Consider the following 17,964-nt stretch of genomic DNA (forward strand, 5'->3'; position numbering starts at 1 on the left):
GTGAGGATTCAGCGCAGGAACGACGGATGCCAGTATAAAAAAGATGACCGGAAGTTCCGGGTTGTCTCTGTCGAAATTATTACTTACAATTCACAAGCTAATACTGCGGTTCTTGGCCGCTCGTGGCCGAAGCGCTTATAACTTCCCCCAACGTTCCTCTCTTTCTGTTCTTTCCTCTCGTCTCTCAATGGATCTGGCAGGTGCGTATTGGTGCGCCTTTCCATACCTGCTGTTCCTTTTACCACGACACCTGTAGTCCGTGCTCCGATTGCACCCAAGAGGTCGCGCTATGGATACACCCCAACGGAGTGGGTGTGCATTCTGTACATCGTCCTTTTTTCGATAACTACTCGTAAATGTCTCCTCTCCACCGTATGTGACGGGAAGCACTGAATGCATTGTGTAGTTCTCCACTTCGCCCAAGCACTTCGTTATCGTCTGTGGTGGCTCATCGTCACAGCGGTGGTCTGCGGAATTTTGGAGATCCTCGGATGGGGAGGGAGACTATGGTCCAGCTTTAACGACTTATTGTTCTCTCCTTATGTCATGCAGTGAGTGCTGGGTAGACGAGTCGCGTGGGATCACTCACTGTGTCATGAAATAGGATTACGACGACTATTATAGCCCCTACACCACTCGTCGCTGCTAACTTTGTGATTTTGGGCCAGATAATCACTCGCCTGGGTGAATGCTATAGTCGCCTGAGTGCCAAATGGTGTATGTCCTTTCGTTCTCGCCTTCAATTAAATTACTGTTGACATGAGCGGACAGACACCGCCGTTTTCGTGAGCTGTGTAAGTAAAACAACGTATGTGTGCTATTTCTCTCGCTAATTTTCCGAGCCAGGACATTATCGCACTCATAGTCCAAGCAGCCGGCGGAGCGGAGGCTGCAATTGCAGTCTCGAAAGGCACCAGTCCTCAATCCGTGAGTGTGCCTCCAGGTTCCCCACGAACCAGCCTTGACAATGCACTAGGGAGGACGCGTCATGCTGGCGGGTATTGCCTTCCAGCTTGGTCAGTCTGCTTTCGATGCATACAAATTGCATTCACTAATTTTCGCCTTGCAGCTGCCATCACTTGTTACATGGGACTAGCAGCGGAATTCATCACCCGGAGTCTCAAGGACTGGCCAGTGCGCGCCAGGAGTACCGGTGCAAGGACTTCAGATATGGACAAGAACATGAAGCTGATGCTCCTCGGGCTGGCTGCCAGCAGCGTGTTCATTTACATCCGGTAATGCTACGAGCGGCGCGATCCTTGTACGTAAGCTGACAGCGTTCCCTGCAGGTCTATTTACAGAACAATCGTCAGTTACAATGCGATAGCTATTCTGACGCCGCCGCTCACACTGTTTAAATACACAGGAACTGGCGAACGGATGGACCGGCGTGATCATTCACACGCAGGCTTTATTCAGTGCGTTTCTCCCCATGCACGTGTCACGCGATACTAATCTGCGGTCGATAGACGTTTTCGACGGTGCGATGATCACCCTCGCGATGTACACGATCAATGTCCTGCACCCTGGACGCCTGCTGGGCCCCGGGAATACGTGGATGCGGTACACATCGCCACGCAAGGAGGCTGAGTTGGGCGACTCTGAACACTCCTCGGTCAACAAGGAGATCAATCCGTCGTCGAAGGAGGATGGTACCGCCCAGTAACCTGTTGTGTGTGAGAAGTTCCATTCGTATGGAGAGTGACAGTGACATCGGCTCTTTGTGATTCGCAGGTGGGGTTGGGGTAACCCAATAGTGGACGGAGATTTATTTACTGTTTCTCAGTTGCGGTGAATTTGGTAGTTATAGAGTATATAGCACTTGAGTGTATGGAATTGTTGTGGGAGCACTTCTCGTCGCTGGAGACTTGGATGTTCAAAGCGCGCACGTGACATTCTTTGACGCGTTGCTCTTACTGTTCTCTCAGCGGCCCTGCGGCACAGCCGCTGTCGACCATTACAGCGCCTTTCATGTATATGCGGAATCGTCTTCGAAGAGTTTTGGGCCTGAGGTGCCTCAAACCCAGGACCCCAAACCTTCAGCCACTGCAGCCACCGCTAAATTACCCAATTGATCAGGTCCGAATGTCCGAGTCTAGCCAAAGTGGGAGAGACCTTGTCCAGAACCTCCCATGAACCAATGGAGTCATGCGCCATTTGGGTGACATCCTAATGCAGTAGCTTAGAAAAGCATCGGGCATGCCTCGGACAACTGCTTTTGGGAAATTACATCACGAATGAACCTCCCGATGTCCTCCGCCTCATCTGCGAACTCGCTCAAGTATTTGGGGTCCTGGATTTGTGGCGCTTCGGACGCAAAACTCTTCGATGACGATTCCGCATATACATGAAAAGCGCTGTAATGTCAACCTTCATCACCCCTGCAATCCACTAGTCACAAAGCGCATAGACAACTTCGACTGTGAATGCCATGTCCTCCTCCAATATGAAGATTGTACCTGACCCCAAGTCTCAACAAAATGCAATTTTCATGCATGCGCGATACGCAGCGCTGTGTTGCAAGCTTACCGATCGTATCCTGATGGACCACAGTACTGATACAGGCATAGCCATGCGGGATGAACCCCCTGCTTAGTCTGACAGCATGTTTGTTATTGCTGGGTCCGTGGGCTGTCTTAGTGATGCGCGCTTGTCCACTGTTCGGGTTGCACTGGCTCCTTCACCGTCATGCTTGCAGTAATATACTGGCCCGACAGCTCAAGTAGCAGTATTTAGTGAGTACAATGTTTTCACTGATTAATTTTACTGGTCAATTAATATGATCGTTAGCCTGACTGTTCAAGAAGACCACTCTCTGCAGCCTTCGCACTACCGCTACTTGAATATTACCTACCTGGTGAAATACCGGTTTTGTCCCTCAGTATACTTCTTGAGTGACCAGAAAAAATTTCTGCCTGCTCAGTGTCGGCCCTTGATGTTACATGCAACATTACAACCTTTCTCGCAATCAACATCATTGCCCACGCTCTGACCAATCACCAAACACGCCCAGTTCAGAAGACAATGAAGGCAATTGTCATATCCATTCTCATGATTTTCTCCCATATCATCGGCTGCATGACTTGCAGTAACACGATGCTCGACATTATGCATGCTTGTCGCAAACAGTGAGGCAGGCTCGTGAGCGAGAATTCTGGAAGACACGCGATGCTTGGAAATAAGAAGAACAGATGGCCGTTGCAGTCGGCCATCATTGTGGGGCCGTGGCAATAGAGATTCAGGAGCAGCTGAGGGTGCAAGCCGAACCCATTGGTTCAGACAGAATGGTCAACGTGGGTGAGAGGATTGCTCATTTCGTGGATGGCTTGCCAGTCGATGTAAATGCGGAATACCGGTCCATACCCGTAGGAATCATGGCGAACAGTGATGTAGCAGTCGCTTTATTGTCGTCCGGTTTCAATAACCTAGTGACTATAATCCAGCTGATATACAGCTCGATCCAGATCTGCAGAGGGGATGTCAAGACCAACAGGTTATCTTCTCCCTTTATCATCACCATTCCCTATGTTCTCGGCACTTTCATCAACCTTCATATGTTGTCATGCTCCATCCTAAGGCGTCTTCTGCATGTGAGTTTCCCTGCACTAGTCTTCGGTTGATTACATATTTTTGACGTGCTGATTGCAGCACCAACCAAAGGTCCTGATACTTGCACATACACTCCGGACTTGGAGAAAGCAGTTGCAGAGAAGCTTACGCTGTGCGAGCAAGAGAAGAACGAAGTCTCGGATGAAGTGTCATCTTCGGTGTCTGTCCTTCCCATTGAAGGCATAGGTGATCAAGAGACACATCCTACTCGAGACTCACCACCTCATTCGCTGCTGCATGAAGAGGTTGAGTGACCTAACCAAGAACACCACTAATTCCTTGCACTAGACACTACTGGCATCGGGGGCTACCTATGCAATCGAACGATCTCATCCTATCCTGCAACATTGCATTACCGATGATGTTGCAGACTCACCAGAGACCTTGCCCGCCAATACATCTCAGCAATCTGCTCTTACCAAGACATAGTCATAGCTAGATGATGCAAAGTCTCTTAACTTGGATCTGTTGCTGTCCCTGAGACAAGCTGTGTACCTACACTAGATCCTGAAGCTGATGGGGCAGATCTCAGCAAAAAATACCTAATGTGGATCTGCACGACATGATATACAGTGCATGAAACAGGAATTGCAGTCTATCGGTGAATTTACTGTTTTCGACTACTGTCATCATCTTGCTCACTGTGAGCTTTCTGTCTTTGATGGACACCACATGCAGATCTCCAGCTTGCAGGACCCATTGCCCTGACCGCTTTCAGCCACATGCATGGGATACAGCTCACCTGCCAGGAAGTGCAGCGGATAGGCCAAGACTTGTTGAAATTCTGGCTCTACATTCACAACTGTACGATGCCTCCAATACAGATGTGGAGTCCATTCAGCCAATATATACCCAAATGTCCATATAACCAAGGTGGAATATTTTGTGTAAATTTCCATAAAACTGAGTGTTGGCCAAGAATATGATATAGGATGGAGATATATGGTTGGCCAAGTTAAGTAGGCTATATAGGCTGAGTCACATATTTGGGAGTTAGCCAAGGGAGGTGCAGTTTAAAGTCTATATAGGTTGTTGGGCATTTTGGGGTCAGCCGCCATTTCTCTATCTAGATTGTAGCTGAAATAGTGCCATTGGCCAAGAGTCATAAAATTCCAATCCTATATAGAGTTTGCAGACAGTTGGGCTTGGCCAAGTGGACCTATATAGAATCTTTGTGTAAATGTTCCACTTGGCCAAGGCACATGAATTTTTGATCTTATATAGCATTTTCTGAAATTTGGCTGTGGCCAAGGGTACCCTATATAGATTTTTGTGGAAATAATGCCTGCAGCCAAGAGTTAAGAAATTTGCATTCTATATAGGATTGTCTGAAATTTGGCCTCGGCTACAGATATCCTATATAGTTCTTGTGAAAATGGTGGCCTCAGCCAGGAGTCATCAAATTTCAACCTATATAGAGAGATCTGAATTTTGGCCTTGGCTGAATATACACTATATAGTTCTTGCAGAAATGTTGGCCTTGGCCGAAGGTAGTAGAATTTTTATTCTATATAGGGTCTTCTGAACTATGGCATTGGCCGAGGATGCCCTATATAGGGTTTTTGAAAATAATGGTCTCAGCTGAGACTCTTGAAATTTGTATCCTATATAGGATTCTCCACACTTTGGCTTCGGCCAAGTAGCATCTTCTATTTGTTTTGATCAGAAAGGGCAAAATTCTCTTCACACATAGGAGTTTTAAAGCTGGGGCCTTTACCAAGTGTATATGTACAGGTTTCATCACATGTGATGCCATCAGCTATAATGAGCCAGGTCAGACCACCTTCAGGGTTTGTGTAGTAGTAGTTGGGCAGTCCTTTGCTGTCACATTCTGAGACCTTCATATCAAATGATTCAGAGCCACTGAATTTAATCTAAATACATCTGATCAAATTTTTGACACTATGTTGAGCATATGAAGATGATGACCTTCTGTTGCCTCTGAACCTTCCAAGTCAAAGACAACATCCAGCCGATTTAGGAACTCGCTGTGGTCAACGTAATAGGCTCGAAGGTACTCCTCCACAAGATTGGCGATTGTACCATGCACAGGCAGCGAGCACAGGTGCAGATGAACCAAAACCAAAGAGGAGGTATTCAACCTTGCGGTCAGTGCTATCTCAGGCTTGCTGACAATCCAAAGACCCTTTATCATTGGTACCCAAGATTTTTTAGTGGATGGGACACTATACAGGCCCTAATATCCCTCAAATATCAGCTTTTGCGTGAGTAAAGAATTCATATTAAACCTACATGGTATACCTGCATTGCACCTCTGTCACGCTTTATGGTGCAGGCCAGACATTCAAACTGCATCTGCTCAGTCATATTCCACTGTCGGAGATTTGGAATGCAATGCAAGCAAAAAGCTCTGCTGCAGTTTGGATGGTCACAGTCGACCAAGACTCTGCCTTGTTGGCAGAGAAAGCAATACTAGGTGCATGGTGTTAGCAAGATGCATATGTTAAAGAGAGAAAACACATCACATCAGAATTGGAGATGACATTTGAGACAACAGGCACTGGGCTTAACAGCTGAGAGCCCACATGCAGGTCACCGGAGGCTTGTAACATTTCAGGAGCTAATGTCATAAGAATGAAAATGCACTGCCAAAAATTCAACAACACACCATTGTCGAGTGAGTCATGTTCACCTGTCAGCAACCCCACAGACTTCTATGCCATCTGGAAGACCTTGTGACATTGATGCTTAGGAGCACGAGCAGAAGGAGGTATAGTTGGATTAGAGGTGAGTAAGCTGTTCTCATGTTCATGAACAGCAGCAGTGATAGACACTGCAGGATCACGTATGAGTCGACTGCTTCAGCATCGAGGGACATCCATTTTAGCAGCAGCTGCACATCCTTTCGGCCTGTGTATGACTCCGACAAATTGGTGGCTCTGAAAACATGTAAGGGCAGAGCAGGAACACTTGCCTCATCCTCATCCTCATCCTTGGCCTCGGCCTTGCCCTCCTCCTCGACATCCTCCTCGACATCCTCCTTGATATCCTCCTTGACATCTGACACAGGTGCATAGCTCAGTGGCTGGTGGATTGTCTCCTTATGTTCCTCCTTGGTATTGTCCAATTTATCACTCTTCTTTGATTCATCATTGGACAGAGGTGGGCTACTGGTGTGATCTCGATTTACTAGAAATGTCTCACCTCTGTCCGAGTCATCATTCAGAAACTCCCCCTTCAACTGACCATCTTCATTGACATCTTCATACAAACCTCTATACACAATGCTCCCCCTGTCATCTCTGCTTCCTCTCAACTGGAACTGCTTCCAATTATCCATGTCCATCATCTCATCCACACTCAGAGTCAATTGTGACATAGTATCTGCTTGTGAGGTGTCGGCGAATGCAGGGTAGAGTCTGTCATCACAATATCAAATGAAATGTTGCTTACTTGACAAACATATTCACTATTAGAAATATAGAAACATACCTGGTCTGTCCTTTTGCAAAGGTCGGCCATGGTAGTAAGCTGGTGGCACAGATCTACAGTATAAGATGCCTCCTCCAATTGACTGATTGGCCTGATTGAGATTGAAACCTTGATGCTGGTCCTGACTTGTACCCACAAATGCAGGATTCTCCAGGATTGAGTGCAGATTGGAGATAGATTGCCTAACACCAGACTGCGGGGTATAGGCAGGGACACAGGTCTACCTTTGTAGTACAAAGGCCTGACCCTGACTATACATACAGGTACATAGACCTGCATATAGTACAGGTCTATGAGGGTCACAGGTTTATAAAAGATAAACCTGTACTATGACCTGTACTATTACTATGTATGTACCTATGTGTAGTTTACTACACATCCTGGACATGTCTTCAAGTAAAGTAGTACTTAAGAGCAAAGTTTAACATGCAAAGTAAAGTGCGCGCCAGCACACATATTACATAATACTGTCTACAGGAAAAGAAACACTTACCATACAAAGGCACTTACAAATAACTGAGCTTTGACACTGCATGCCCATGGCAGCATGCAGCAACAAAGCTCAGCCACTTGAGGCCGGCTTGCTAGAAGGGGATGGTGGTGGTAGAGAAGGAAGAGAGAGAGCAAGTTGTGCCAGCTCATAAAACCAACTATTTGGCCATGTTTGTTTGGTCATGTGCCCCAGACATCAGATGCGTCAAGCACCTTCCATATGCAAAAGGTGCACACTGGTGGCTGAAATATTACTACATTTGGAATTTTTTCGGACTCAGATCGAATTTCAGCCACTGTCCACTAGATTTCAGAAAGTCCAGCCCTCCAAGCATATCATGTGATCTCAATGGGTTTGCACGCACAAGTCCTTTTGATTGCAATCACTGTAATTTGATCTATCCCTCTCTCTCTCTCTCTCTTGCTCTATCCTTGCTGTCTCTGCTCTGCTATATTTCTGTTGCTGTGCTTCTGCTGCTTATTCTCACACATCTATTTGGCTACTTTTGTATATTCTACCATGCACAGCCAGTCTGAGAAGCATGCACAGCCTGCTCAGCCTGCCAGTCAGACCTTTACCTCAGTCTAGGCAGGGACATAGTAGTGTAATAAACTATGCAAAGGTCCAAGTATAGTTATAGTAAATGTTATAGTTCAGGTATGAGTTTGTTGGACCTGTGAAACCTGTACACATAGTATAGGTATATAAGGTCCGACTATATAAACCTGCGGAGTTTTTATAAATATATGAGTGAGACTCAAATTAAACTAAATAAATTGAAGCACAAATGCTAACACATGTATTCTGTAAGAGAGCTACTTAAACTTAAACTGACTTCATCCCATGGCTGGTCTTTGGCCAGTCATGGGGTACATGTGAGTTTTGGGGGATTACACTGGGCATGCAACGACAAGTTGCAGAGGGCTCCATGTTCTAAAGGCGACCCACTCATGTCCCTTACCTGGTATTTGTGTTTTGGGGGATCACACTGGGCATGCGGTGATGAGCTGCAGAGGGCTCCATGTTCTGGAGGTGATCCACTCATGTCCCTTATCTGATATTTGAGTTTTGGGGGATCACACTGGGCATGCGGCGATGAGCTGCAGAGGGCTCCGTGTTGTGGGGGCGACCCACTCGCACCTCTCACCTGGTATTTGAGTTTTGGGGAATTACACTGGGCATGCGGTGATGAGCTGCAGAGGGCTCCACATTGTGGGGGCGACCCACTTGTGTCTCTCACCTGCTATATGGGAATTGGGGGATTTTGCACTTTGGTGCCAATGTACTTCGGCGTGCCTGCGTCTAGGTGCATATGTGCTCTGCACATTATATTATCGCTGGCCATCAGCCTTGTGCTGTGTGAGTCGTGCGTGGAGCCGCCATTGGCCTGCTCCACAAGGTCAGTGTTTTTTACTTGTTTGTTTCCTTTTGTATGGTATGGTGCCAGTACAGGAAGTGCAAGAACAATGTGGTAAGTACTCCACAGCATTTTATACAGGTACTGACAACTGCTCTTTAGCATATAGTGGGTTTTATGGTAGTAGTGAAGACTAGGCCTAATCCTATAGTGGATTGAGAAAACTGGTGAGTTTTTTTGCCCTTGCACTTTGAAGAATATTGACCTCTTGATGTTTCTACAGCTTGTTACACATGTACTCAAAATGCATGATGGTCACTACAGTGCAAGCAATGCAGCGCACAAGGTGAGCATTTCCTAATATTTTGTGATGGTCTTCTGACCTCCTTTTGGCGTTTTTCAGATTGTATTTGTACTTTTCTTGTAGTCTATCTTCTTTTTCTTTTCCCTTCTTTCTGGTGCTTATGGCGAATGAGGGAGGGCCCGCCCTCAGTCATCACAAGTCACCTTTTGTGTTTTTTAATTTTTGTAGTTAGAAAAATTTGTAACACTTGAGTTTGTAACAATGAAGCATGAATAAGGCGAAGCCATGCCGGTACGCCGGGCGATGCACGGGCACTTCAGTCACATGATCATATCACGCACCACTATGTGTACTTTTTGAACCCTTGGCCCATCTGCTACAACAGCATTCTCAGTACTTTCATCATTTCAAAAGCTCTACTATCAACTATAGCTGGTAAAGCTCAAGAGTATGTGCTTTCTCTAAGCCAGATTTCATCTGATTGAGCAAACTGAACCATAGCTCCATCAATGGGTGATATTCACCTTCTGCTCACCACAAAAAAAGGCAGTCACTTAATGAGGAGGGTAGAGTCCTAAAAAGTGGAACAGTAACCTGATTGAGCACTGGAATAAATATTGAAAAGACACAGTGAGCCAGTTGACATTTACTTTTGTCTTTTCGCTCAGTCTGTGCTTCAGAGATGACATACAAGTAATGGCAAAACACCTCACCAAGCAAAGCTTCACCACAGAAAAGAATTGATGGATTTCACAATTGTGCAACAGCGCTATTAGACGATGAAGACATTGAGCACTTAGAAATCTCTTCTAATGAGGTGGCAGATGAAGAGGGTTGGACCGTGAAGGATGTGGAGGAGAACTCGAAAGATATTGAAGAGAAAGTGTTGCCAGAAAACATCACTCTCCTGCTTCCTTCCTCACTTGGCATTGATCAATGCAAGACAGTGGGATGAAAGAGCATTGCACAGCAGGAGTTACATCTACAGGTTGGCCAAGCCAATAACTGTCTTGAAGACTTACGACCCTTGAGTCACAAGTCTTTGCTTTTCCAGACCAAATTCAGACATAATAAGTCTCAATGGCACAAAACTTGAAATGCAGCTAAGCTCAGGAAGATTGGTCAGTAAGAGTGCAAAATCATTAGATGATACAAGCATGCTCAGAAAGCCCTGATCTGTTTAGAAGCAAGTGAACAGTTGTTGACACGATATCTTGACATTCAAAAAGAAGACACAAAGATGCCTGGAGACATTGTGGAGGAGAATAGAGTTGGGCAGAGGAATGATAGATTGGCATGATTTTGGAAACTTGGAGGTGAGAATGCTCAAAATGCATGAGTGGAAAGTGTGGACAATAATACAGAAGATGTCGGTCGAAATGCCATAAAGGTAGTGCAGAGCAGGGGTATGGATAACCCTCAAGGGTCAGGAATAAGGGTATTGGAGGGTAAGGGTAGGGGTATGAACTTCCAGACCCTTGTACCCCTGAAGAGTATCACTGCATATAGTATATATAATGTAAGCAGTAACTGTATGATGAATAAAGCCTAAGTACAGCCTAGATACAGCCTTAAACTATGTATTCAGAAGCTCCAAAGGGAAAAGAAGACTGTTACAAGCCTTAAACGTAATGTGTATAATGTCATTCCCTCAAATAAGGCAGATATTGAGAGGTATACCCTCAGGGTTTGGTACCCTTACCCATATCCTTACCCCTGGTGAAGGGTATGTACCTTTGGAGGGTAAGAGTAGAGGTACAGCTCAAAGTACCCAGGGGTATACCCCTGCTCTGCACTACCTAAGTGATGAAGGAGGGTGAGTGACTATCTGTTCATGCCTGGTCAAACTTATTCACAGATTGTAATTACCATGTCAGTTGATCGAGTTAACTGGCTGAGAGCAAAGGCACAAGACAAAAGATACAAGGAGGAGGTACTGAAGGTGTGATATGAGATGTTATGGACTGTCCTGTGGTTTGAACGCAAGCAGCATGAGTAGCAGACCAGGGAGATGAAGGCAGTGAGTGCAGGTCTATGTGATCATGCATCCTATGCAGCAAAGCAAGGTGCAATGTGGAAGGACTTTGCACTTCAATCACAGCAGGCATTTAATGGTCAAATAATTGTCAGATAGTCTGCAAGTTGCAAAGGTAGGTATGCAAAGTAGTCAATAAATGTGTGTGACTGGCTATTTAAATTTGAACGAGTGTATCCTCCAGGACCTTAAAGAAGCATGGTGCCAGCAAGACCATTTGCCTTAGCCTAAAGCCCCATTTGTGTAGAAATCTATACAGCCAAGGCCAAAGTGTGGAAAACTCTTTATAGAATGAAAATTTCTAGATCCTCGGCCAAGGCCACCATTTTCACAAAAACTATATAGGGCATTTTCGGCTAATGCCAAAGTTCAGAAGACTCTATATAGAATAGAAATTCCAGAACGCTCAGCCGAGACCACCATTTCCATAAAAACTATATAGGATATTTTTAGCCACGACCAAATTTCAGACAATTCTATATAGGATTTCAATTTCTTGACTCTTGGCTGCAGGCATTATTTTCACAAAAATCTATATAGGGCACCCTTGGCCATGGTCAGATTTCAGAAAATGCTATATAGGATCGAAATTTCATGTGCCTTGGCCAAGGGGATCATTCTCACAACAATTCTATATAGCTCCACTCAGCCAAGGCCAACTGTCTGCAAACTCTATATAGTATTAAAATTTTATGACTCTTGGCTAATAGCTCTATTTTGGCTAAAATCTATATAGAGAAATGGCGGCCAACCCCAAAATGTCCGACAACCTATATAGACTTTAAACCTCGGCTCCCTTGGCTAACTCCTAAATACACGACTTAGCCTATATAGCTTACTTCTCTTGGCCAACCCTATATCTCCATTCTATATCATATTCTTGGCCAACACTCAGTTTTATGGAAATTTACACAAAATATTCCACCTTGGTTATATGGACTTTTAGGTATATATTGGCTGATAGGTGTGGATGTTCCACCTCCATACTTCGTTTGGATTGATATAGTTTGCTGTGTCATGACAATAGACACACCCCTCTGCAGACAACGCTCACCAAGTTGTCTGTTCCGAAAGATGTCAGTTTCTTTCTGACCAGACTAATCGCTGCAATGAGACCTGTGATAGGGGATCTTGGTATGATGCCACATGTTTCTCCTTATCACGATGAGAGCCTTCTCCAGTGCTCATGTTTCGCTCAGCGAGACAATGAATGTGATTGAAGATGGAGGTGGAAGTATCTTTTATGTGAGTACGATCCCTTTACTGTAATGGTGAATGGAGCACTTATAACTCTCAGGAGCATGACTACCGATGTTGCTGTCACAGAGATATTGGTCCAGGACAATTGAGACTTTATTCGGATGTACAAGATATAATGTTTAGACTTGTCAAATACATCAGGAAAACCCCACTTTTCCTTAAAAGGACACTTAAATAACTTAAGTGGACTTATGGTCCTTATTTAAGAACATAAGGACAAAAAGGGCCTAAGGCATATTCCCTGAGTGTCTGAAATTCGACTTATTTGAACACTTATGGCCTTAAATAAGGGTTCTCAGACCCAAAAGTCTAAATAAGTCCATAAGAGAAAGTTGGGTTTTCCTGATGTACATGCCCCAGTGATACTGGCTCCTCCATTATCCTATGTGTGTTCCTTACTGATGCTTCGCTTTTCTGACAAGATTGTCAGTGACTCTCGAGTCTCGCTTTGTATCCCTGCAAAGTAGGTGCTTACTTGGTGCCTTTGCGCAGATTCAGCATGTGAAACAAAAAAGCGCTCAGTATATTCAGCAGTAATAGTCCCGAAGTGAGCAGTTTTTACCTCACCTTCACTTGTTTGGCTTCGTACTTTAGCTCTCGGGTCATGCGGAACAACCAGAGTTCTATCCCCCGAGCTAGAGTCTTGAGTCACTCCGAGAGTATGCACTTAATATAAGCTTAGTTACAATACTACACAAGATGGTTGGATGCAGTTATGTCTTCCAATTACCTGCCGAGATATGATGAACAACTTTATGAATTCACTTGCAGTCACTTTTCCTCCGATCTTTCATTGGACGGTCACTGTTTCACCATGCTTCTGTAAAGCATCCTCCACTTCTGTTTAACCACCATGCTCATGCAGTGTTACATCCTTTTAGTATGTGGCCTGACTACAGCGAAGCATTCTCCTAAGTTATGGATATGTACCTACGGAATGGATATGCTTCACCTTCATCTTGCGCCAGTGAACAAGTTCCCAGGTGAATCTTTCCCATTGGCCGCACGGTGCAGGAGCGCGAAGAGGGCATCCCAGATTGCCTGGTGCTTACAGAACGCGCGAACGATGTCCAAATTCTGCATGCATGCGAGGTCATGAACTTGGCTGAGGATGTCTACCAGCATCGGGGTGTCGCCCCCATCGAAATGCACCAGGAGAGATGTCATGCCGCTCAGCAGTTTCTCTGGAGATGATGCACCTTGGATCATATTGGACATGAACGAAGGGGGAGTGGGATTGGTAGATCTGTATACGATTAGGTGTGGGTCCTTGGGGCGAATTAGCTCCACCATTGTCAGCGAGGGCTGAATAGCATCTATGCATCCGGTGCCATGCAGGAAGTGCCATGTTAAGACCTGGATTGTCATGTCCTTCTCATTATCCATGACACTGTGAGCACATGAGCGTCAGCGTAAATTTTGTGAAGTTGAGCTTACGCCAGGAAAGTTGGATCAGTGGTGATCATGTAGCTCATCATCTGGGCAACCACCGTGTGCTCTGGTTCATAGACTTCTTGGCAAATGAGTGTACACCATGAACATCGGTCAGTTCTTCAGTCGAGATGGCACATAGGGAGTCTGACAAAAGTCGTGATTTCGGCCCTTCTCTTCTTGAACATCTTGAGTACCTTCACGTACATCGGCGTGGGATGAATCAAGAAGTGGATAGTTGCATTGTATAGTACCTCAAGAGGAAGCACTTATATCTTGATGAATGTGGGGTCAACAATATGTAATATGAAAGTCAGCGGGAACTGGGAATTCACCAGATGCTTTGCCCTCTGGGATGGTGAAAGTAGAGAGGTGATGTCATCCAGGAGATTCTGGCTAACAATTTCTACGATGCCAATGTCCACGAGACTGTTCCATGTTGGCTCATTCTCCAAGGCAAGCTTGTCCACGGCTACTAGAGCATTGTAGAAGTCCTGCAGGATCGGACTTATGATGGGAAAAATGAATAAGAGAAAACAATAAACTCACCAACAACTTTGCATTTGATAAGGAAGCCCTATTCTGGGGCCGCACAGTCAATGCTCTGATGATACACCGCGGATCTGACTGCCAGTGGGCCAAAAGCTCCCATCGTCAGGATTGTTCACTTTGATGATATTTTATGCCACGGTCAGACACTGCATGCTCTGGCATAATAATACTGGTGAGCAGTAAGAGAATATGAGAGTGTGCAACAGCTTTCGGAAGCGGTAACAGATGTGGAGATAGAAGACAGATGGAGAGTACTAGTGCAGCCGACCGGTACTGAATCGTGACAGAAAAGGCGCGTATGTCACAAGGCGTGCACACCGCGTGCAGGGTCGTCACTCTACTTGTCACACTCAACTACAGCCGATAAAGTAGCAATACGACGGCGTGTCGAGACATGAGCGGAGACACGTACATAACAGAAGAATGCACATATGTCATTTGTATGTTTATCAGAATGCGCGATCCAGCATGAATACACATATTGAATTCGACCAAGAAATAGTATCGTACATTTAGCTCACATCTGCGCCACGACTGAAAGAATTCACATCTCTACGTGGAATACAAAACATAGCGGTGAGTTCAAAGAAATGCCCAAACACCCAAACGCGAGCACGTACCTTTCCCTCGCTTCTAAAATTGGCTGAACGCCACCGTGATCTGACCAAGGGCACCATGCTGCGAGAATCCCGAGGTGTCCACGGCCCATGCATCATTCGAGTCCAACAACTTGAAAGTGTTATCCCCTACGTAGGGGCAGTGCCACGAGATCGTGCGGATAACGGCACCCGAGCTCGCGTCGACGACATCAAACGAGCCTTCTGTACCTGTCGGGGAGTCCTCGCGCCCGCACGAGTAGACGGTAAAGCTATCGCCGGCGGGGACGTCCTGATCGACGACGCTTGACGCCGGGATATCACGGCCCTTGTTGTCATCTGTGCCCACACATCAATGACAGCATCAGCTACAGTACAAGACAGGTGTCGTGGCGAGAAGGTAGATCCCACCTGCGTAAAACTTTCCCCAGGGCAGGTTGACGTTCGCGGTCTGGATATCTTGGCCGCTGGAGTTCTGCAGCGTGATAGAAACCCATTGAGAGTAGCCCATGGTGAAATATCAAAGTTGCAGAGACGGCGTGGGGAAGAGTGCGCCGCTAGTATGAGTCCTTCACCGAGATGAGACCCCCTTTATGTAAGTGAGAGACGACTGAACTTCGGGCTGAACTGTTCCGACTTCACCTGCAAGCTCGTGCTGTGCCATGGTACTGCCACCGGTGACCGCCACTTCTTCGCTAGAATCCTTTGGCCTTGCCTTCGCCAAGAATAGCATTGTGCATGCATGCATGTTCACGTTTGTGGAGCACGGATATCAGGAAGGCTGCAAGAGCTATAAGTATGCCGCGGATCACCAAGTTTAGTGATGAGATACATACAATTTTACTATGAAGGTGGTGTCGTGCGTACCTTCTATGGCTGGAACATTCGTCGGCGCAGTGTAGCTCCATAGAAAGTTTTATGGAAGCGCGGAAGCGCAGTAGAGTTTCGACCTGAGCGTACGCCATACTGTATTTGGAATTGAGCCAGTGAATAGTGCGCTCTTCAATCTATAAACTGGCAGTTTCTGAAGCATCTGAGCAGGTGGCAAAAAAATCAATCAAACAACGAGAGCTTTTTGGGCATTTTAACGCGTGTCGGTTTGGATGATGCGGAGTAGTCACGAGCTCCGGTGTATAGATAGCTTCTACAAGAAGAATTCGACAGGGTCAACGATGTTACAATAAACGGAAGCTCGGTAAGGAACTACCAGATGTCTTGTCCAAGTACTGTCACAGCTAGTAGGGAGGCCACGTTGTCTAAAAGATTGTGGAAAACCACTGTTCAACAACGATAACCACGACACCGTTCCATGTCGGCTCATCAGCTGCTACATGCTATAACATTGATAATATAAGTTATAAGATCCTGAGCGCGTACGACAGTTCCAGAAGGGACAGGAGACGAAGAAGACCGTAGGGAGTACCTCTGAGACAGGAACGTGACAACAAGACGCGTACGTCACAAGGCGCCCGCACCGCGTGTCAGATCGTCACACAAGCACGTCATCGGCCTGGCGCCGCAGATGCAGCCTACAGTTCTTGAGTCAATGTCACTCGGTGTACCGCTTGCATATGAAACTTTCCCTGATTGCATGTTGTTTCACTGGTGTCACAGCATTAACGACTTGCATTCATCTGGGAACAATCGTCCAGGTTCATGCTTAGGCGGTGTCATGCTCAGGCCGAGGTTCCGGCAAGTTTTCCCTCCAGATCGCACGGATTACTGACAGTAACCGAGCCAAAAATCAGAGTCACTGATAAGCCAGGTACTCAAACCCACAATGTTGGCCGCTCGCACAATGACAAGAGCAGCGGTGAAGTACTTTGACCTCGCTCGGGAACGACCAGCGCAGTATAAAGATGGCCACCATGCTGCAGAGATGCATCGGCTACTAAGGATCCTTTCTCAAGGTCTGGCAGCCTTCACAGAGATCGATGTCGTCGCCTAAAATTTGATTTAGTGAGTAAGCTTAAACTATGACACATATAACTCACCGAGGAAAATTAAGTCACTAGCTCTTCGTCCACTTCAGGTGCGCTGTAACAGAGCACGTCCTCAAGGACGGCGACATTGCTGTCACGAATCTCAGGAACCCATCCGCGCTCTCCTCCCTATCGGCAGTATGCTCCACAAGCAAGTTGCTCGTCGTCCAGGTCGACATCTCGAACGCGCTGGCAATTGCTGCCGCCTTTGCAAAGGTCGTGGAAGCATTCGGGTGCGTTAACGTCTTATTCAACAATGCTGGGTACAGCACCCAGAACGAGGCTGAGGGAGCGCCGGAAGAAACGCGCGCGGGCCCAGTTTGACCTCAATTTCTGGGGCGCTGCGAATGTCAGCAGGGAGGCCGTGTGTGTCTTTCACGAGGTTAGCAGTCCTCCTGGGGGAGAATACTGCCAAGCGGTTCTATCGCAGTTTTCAGAAGTGCTCCAATTCTACCATACTATGTGGCAACCATGACAGGTAAGTAGTACTCGCGAGAGGAGTAAATGAACATTTACAGTTGGAAATCTATGCAGCTATCGACGGCTTCACCAAGTCACTCGTAGCAAAACTGGATCCGGAGTGGACCATCAAGGTGGAGTCGTTCTGCAACATCCTTATAGTACAGTCAGTCCTGATCGCCGCACACAAGGTCATGGTCATCGATCCTGGCAGTTTCTATACCGACTGCACTGAGCGTAGTATGGTACGCCTGCCAGCACATGCGTATCAAGCCAGGTGGGGCACCGGCACTCACGCGCGCATTTCTGAGGTAGCCGAACTTGAAGCTGCCCGGGGATGAGACAAAAGCGGCGGGAGTGATCTAAGGGATCCCGAGTCGCCGCACCGGGCAAAGATTGCATAGCTGTGGCAAGGGACTTCGTGAATGGCCTC

General features: G+C 46.4%; 6 protein-coding genes across 6 annotated transcripts; 3 read left to right on the plus strand and 3 right to left on the minus strand.

Moving 5' to 3' along the window:
• Nucleotides 1-187: 187 nt before the first annotated feature.
• SCP_0604570 (Uncharacterized protein) lies at nucleotides 188-1,666 on the plus strand (the record flags this gene model as incomplete). Its single annotated transcript, XM_027759590.1, has 11 exons — nucleotides 188-200; nucleotides 257-352; nucleotides 407-551; nucleotides 605-717; nucleotides 772-794; nucleotides 847-927; nucleotides 977-1,016; nucleotides 1,070-1,235; nucleotides 1,290-1,308; nucleotides 1,367-1,418; nucleotides 1,470-1,666. 11 exons carry the CDS (start codon nucleotides 188-190, stop codon nucleotides 1,664-1,666), a joined length of 945 nt encoding a protein of 314 aa, XP_027615391.1.
• Nucleotides 1,667-3,562: 1,896 nt separating this feature from the next.
• Nucleotides 3,563-3,863, plus strand: SCP_0604580 (hypothetical protein; the record flags this gene model as incomplete). The annotated part of the gene is made up of 2 exons (XM_027759591.1): nucleotides 3,563-3,590; nucleotides 3,649-3,863. The coding sequence occupies 2 exons, from the start codon at nucleotides 3,563-3,565 to the stop codon at nucleotides 3,861-3,863; spliced, it is 243 nt and encodes an 80-aa protein (XP_027615392.1).
• Nucleotides 3,864-6,265: 2,402 nt separating this feature from the next.
• On the minus strand, nucleotides 6,266-6,949 carry SCP_0604590 (hypothetical protein; the record flags this gene model as incomplete). Its single annotated transcript, XM_027759592.1, has 1 exon — nucleotides 6,266-6,949. One exon carries the CDS (start codon nucleotides 6,947-6,949, stop codon nucleotides 6,266-6,268), a length of 684 nt encoding a protein of 227 aa, XP_027615393.1.
• A 6,516-nt stretch (nucleotides 6,950-13,465) lies between these two features.
• On the minus strand, nucleotides 13,466-13,989 carry SCP_0604600 (hypothetical protein; the record flags this gene model as incomplete). Its single annotated transcript, XM_027759593.1, has 2 exons — nucleotides 13,466-13,901; nucleotides 13,949-13,989. The coding sequence occupies 2 exons, from the start codon at nucleotides 13,987-13,989 to the stop codon at nucleotides 13,466-13,468; spliced, it is 477 nt and encodes a 158-aa protein (XP_027615394.1).
• A 1,138-nt stretch (nucleotides 13,990-15,127) lies between these two features.
• SCP_0604610 (Aegerolysin Aa-Pri1) lies at nucleotides 15,128-15,601 on the minus strand (the record flags this gene model as incomplete). Its single annotated transcript, XM_027759594.1, has 2 exons — nucleotides 15,128-15,429; nucleotides 15,502-15,601. The coding sequence occupies 2 exons, from the start codon at nucleotides 15,599-15,601 to the stop codon at nucleotides 15,128-15,130; spliced, it is 402 nt and encodes a 133-aa protein (XP_027615395.1).
• Nucleotides 15,602-17,543: 1,942 nt separating this feature from the next.
• Nucleotides 17,544-17,897, plus strand: SCP_0604620 (hypothetical protein; the record flags this gene model as incomplete). The annotated part of the gene is made up of 3 exons (XM_027759595.1): nucleotides 17,544-17,550; nucleotides 17,607-17,776; nucleotides 17,847-17,897. The coding sequence occupies 3 exons, from the start codon at nucleotides 17,544-17,546 to the stop codon at nucleotides 17,895-17,897; spliced, it is 228 nt and encodes a 75-aa protein (XP_027615396.1).
• Nucleotides 17,898-17,964: the final 67 nt, after the last annotated feature.

The sequence above is a fragment of the Sparassis crispa genome (genome assembly GCF_003851025.1).
Source record: "Sparassis crispa DNA, contig_000005F, whole genome shotgun sequence".
Taxonomy (NCBI): domain Eukaryota; kingdom Fungi; phylum Basidiomycota; class Agaricomycetes; order Polyporales; family Sparassidaceae; genus Sparassis; species Sparassis crispa.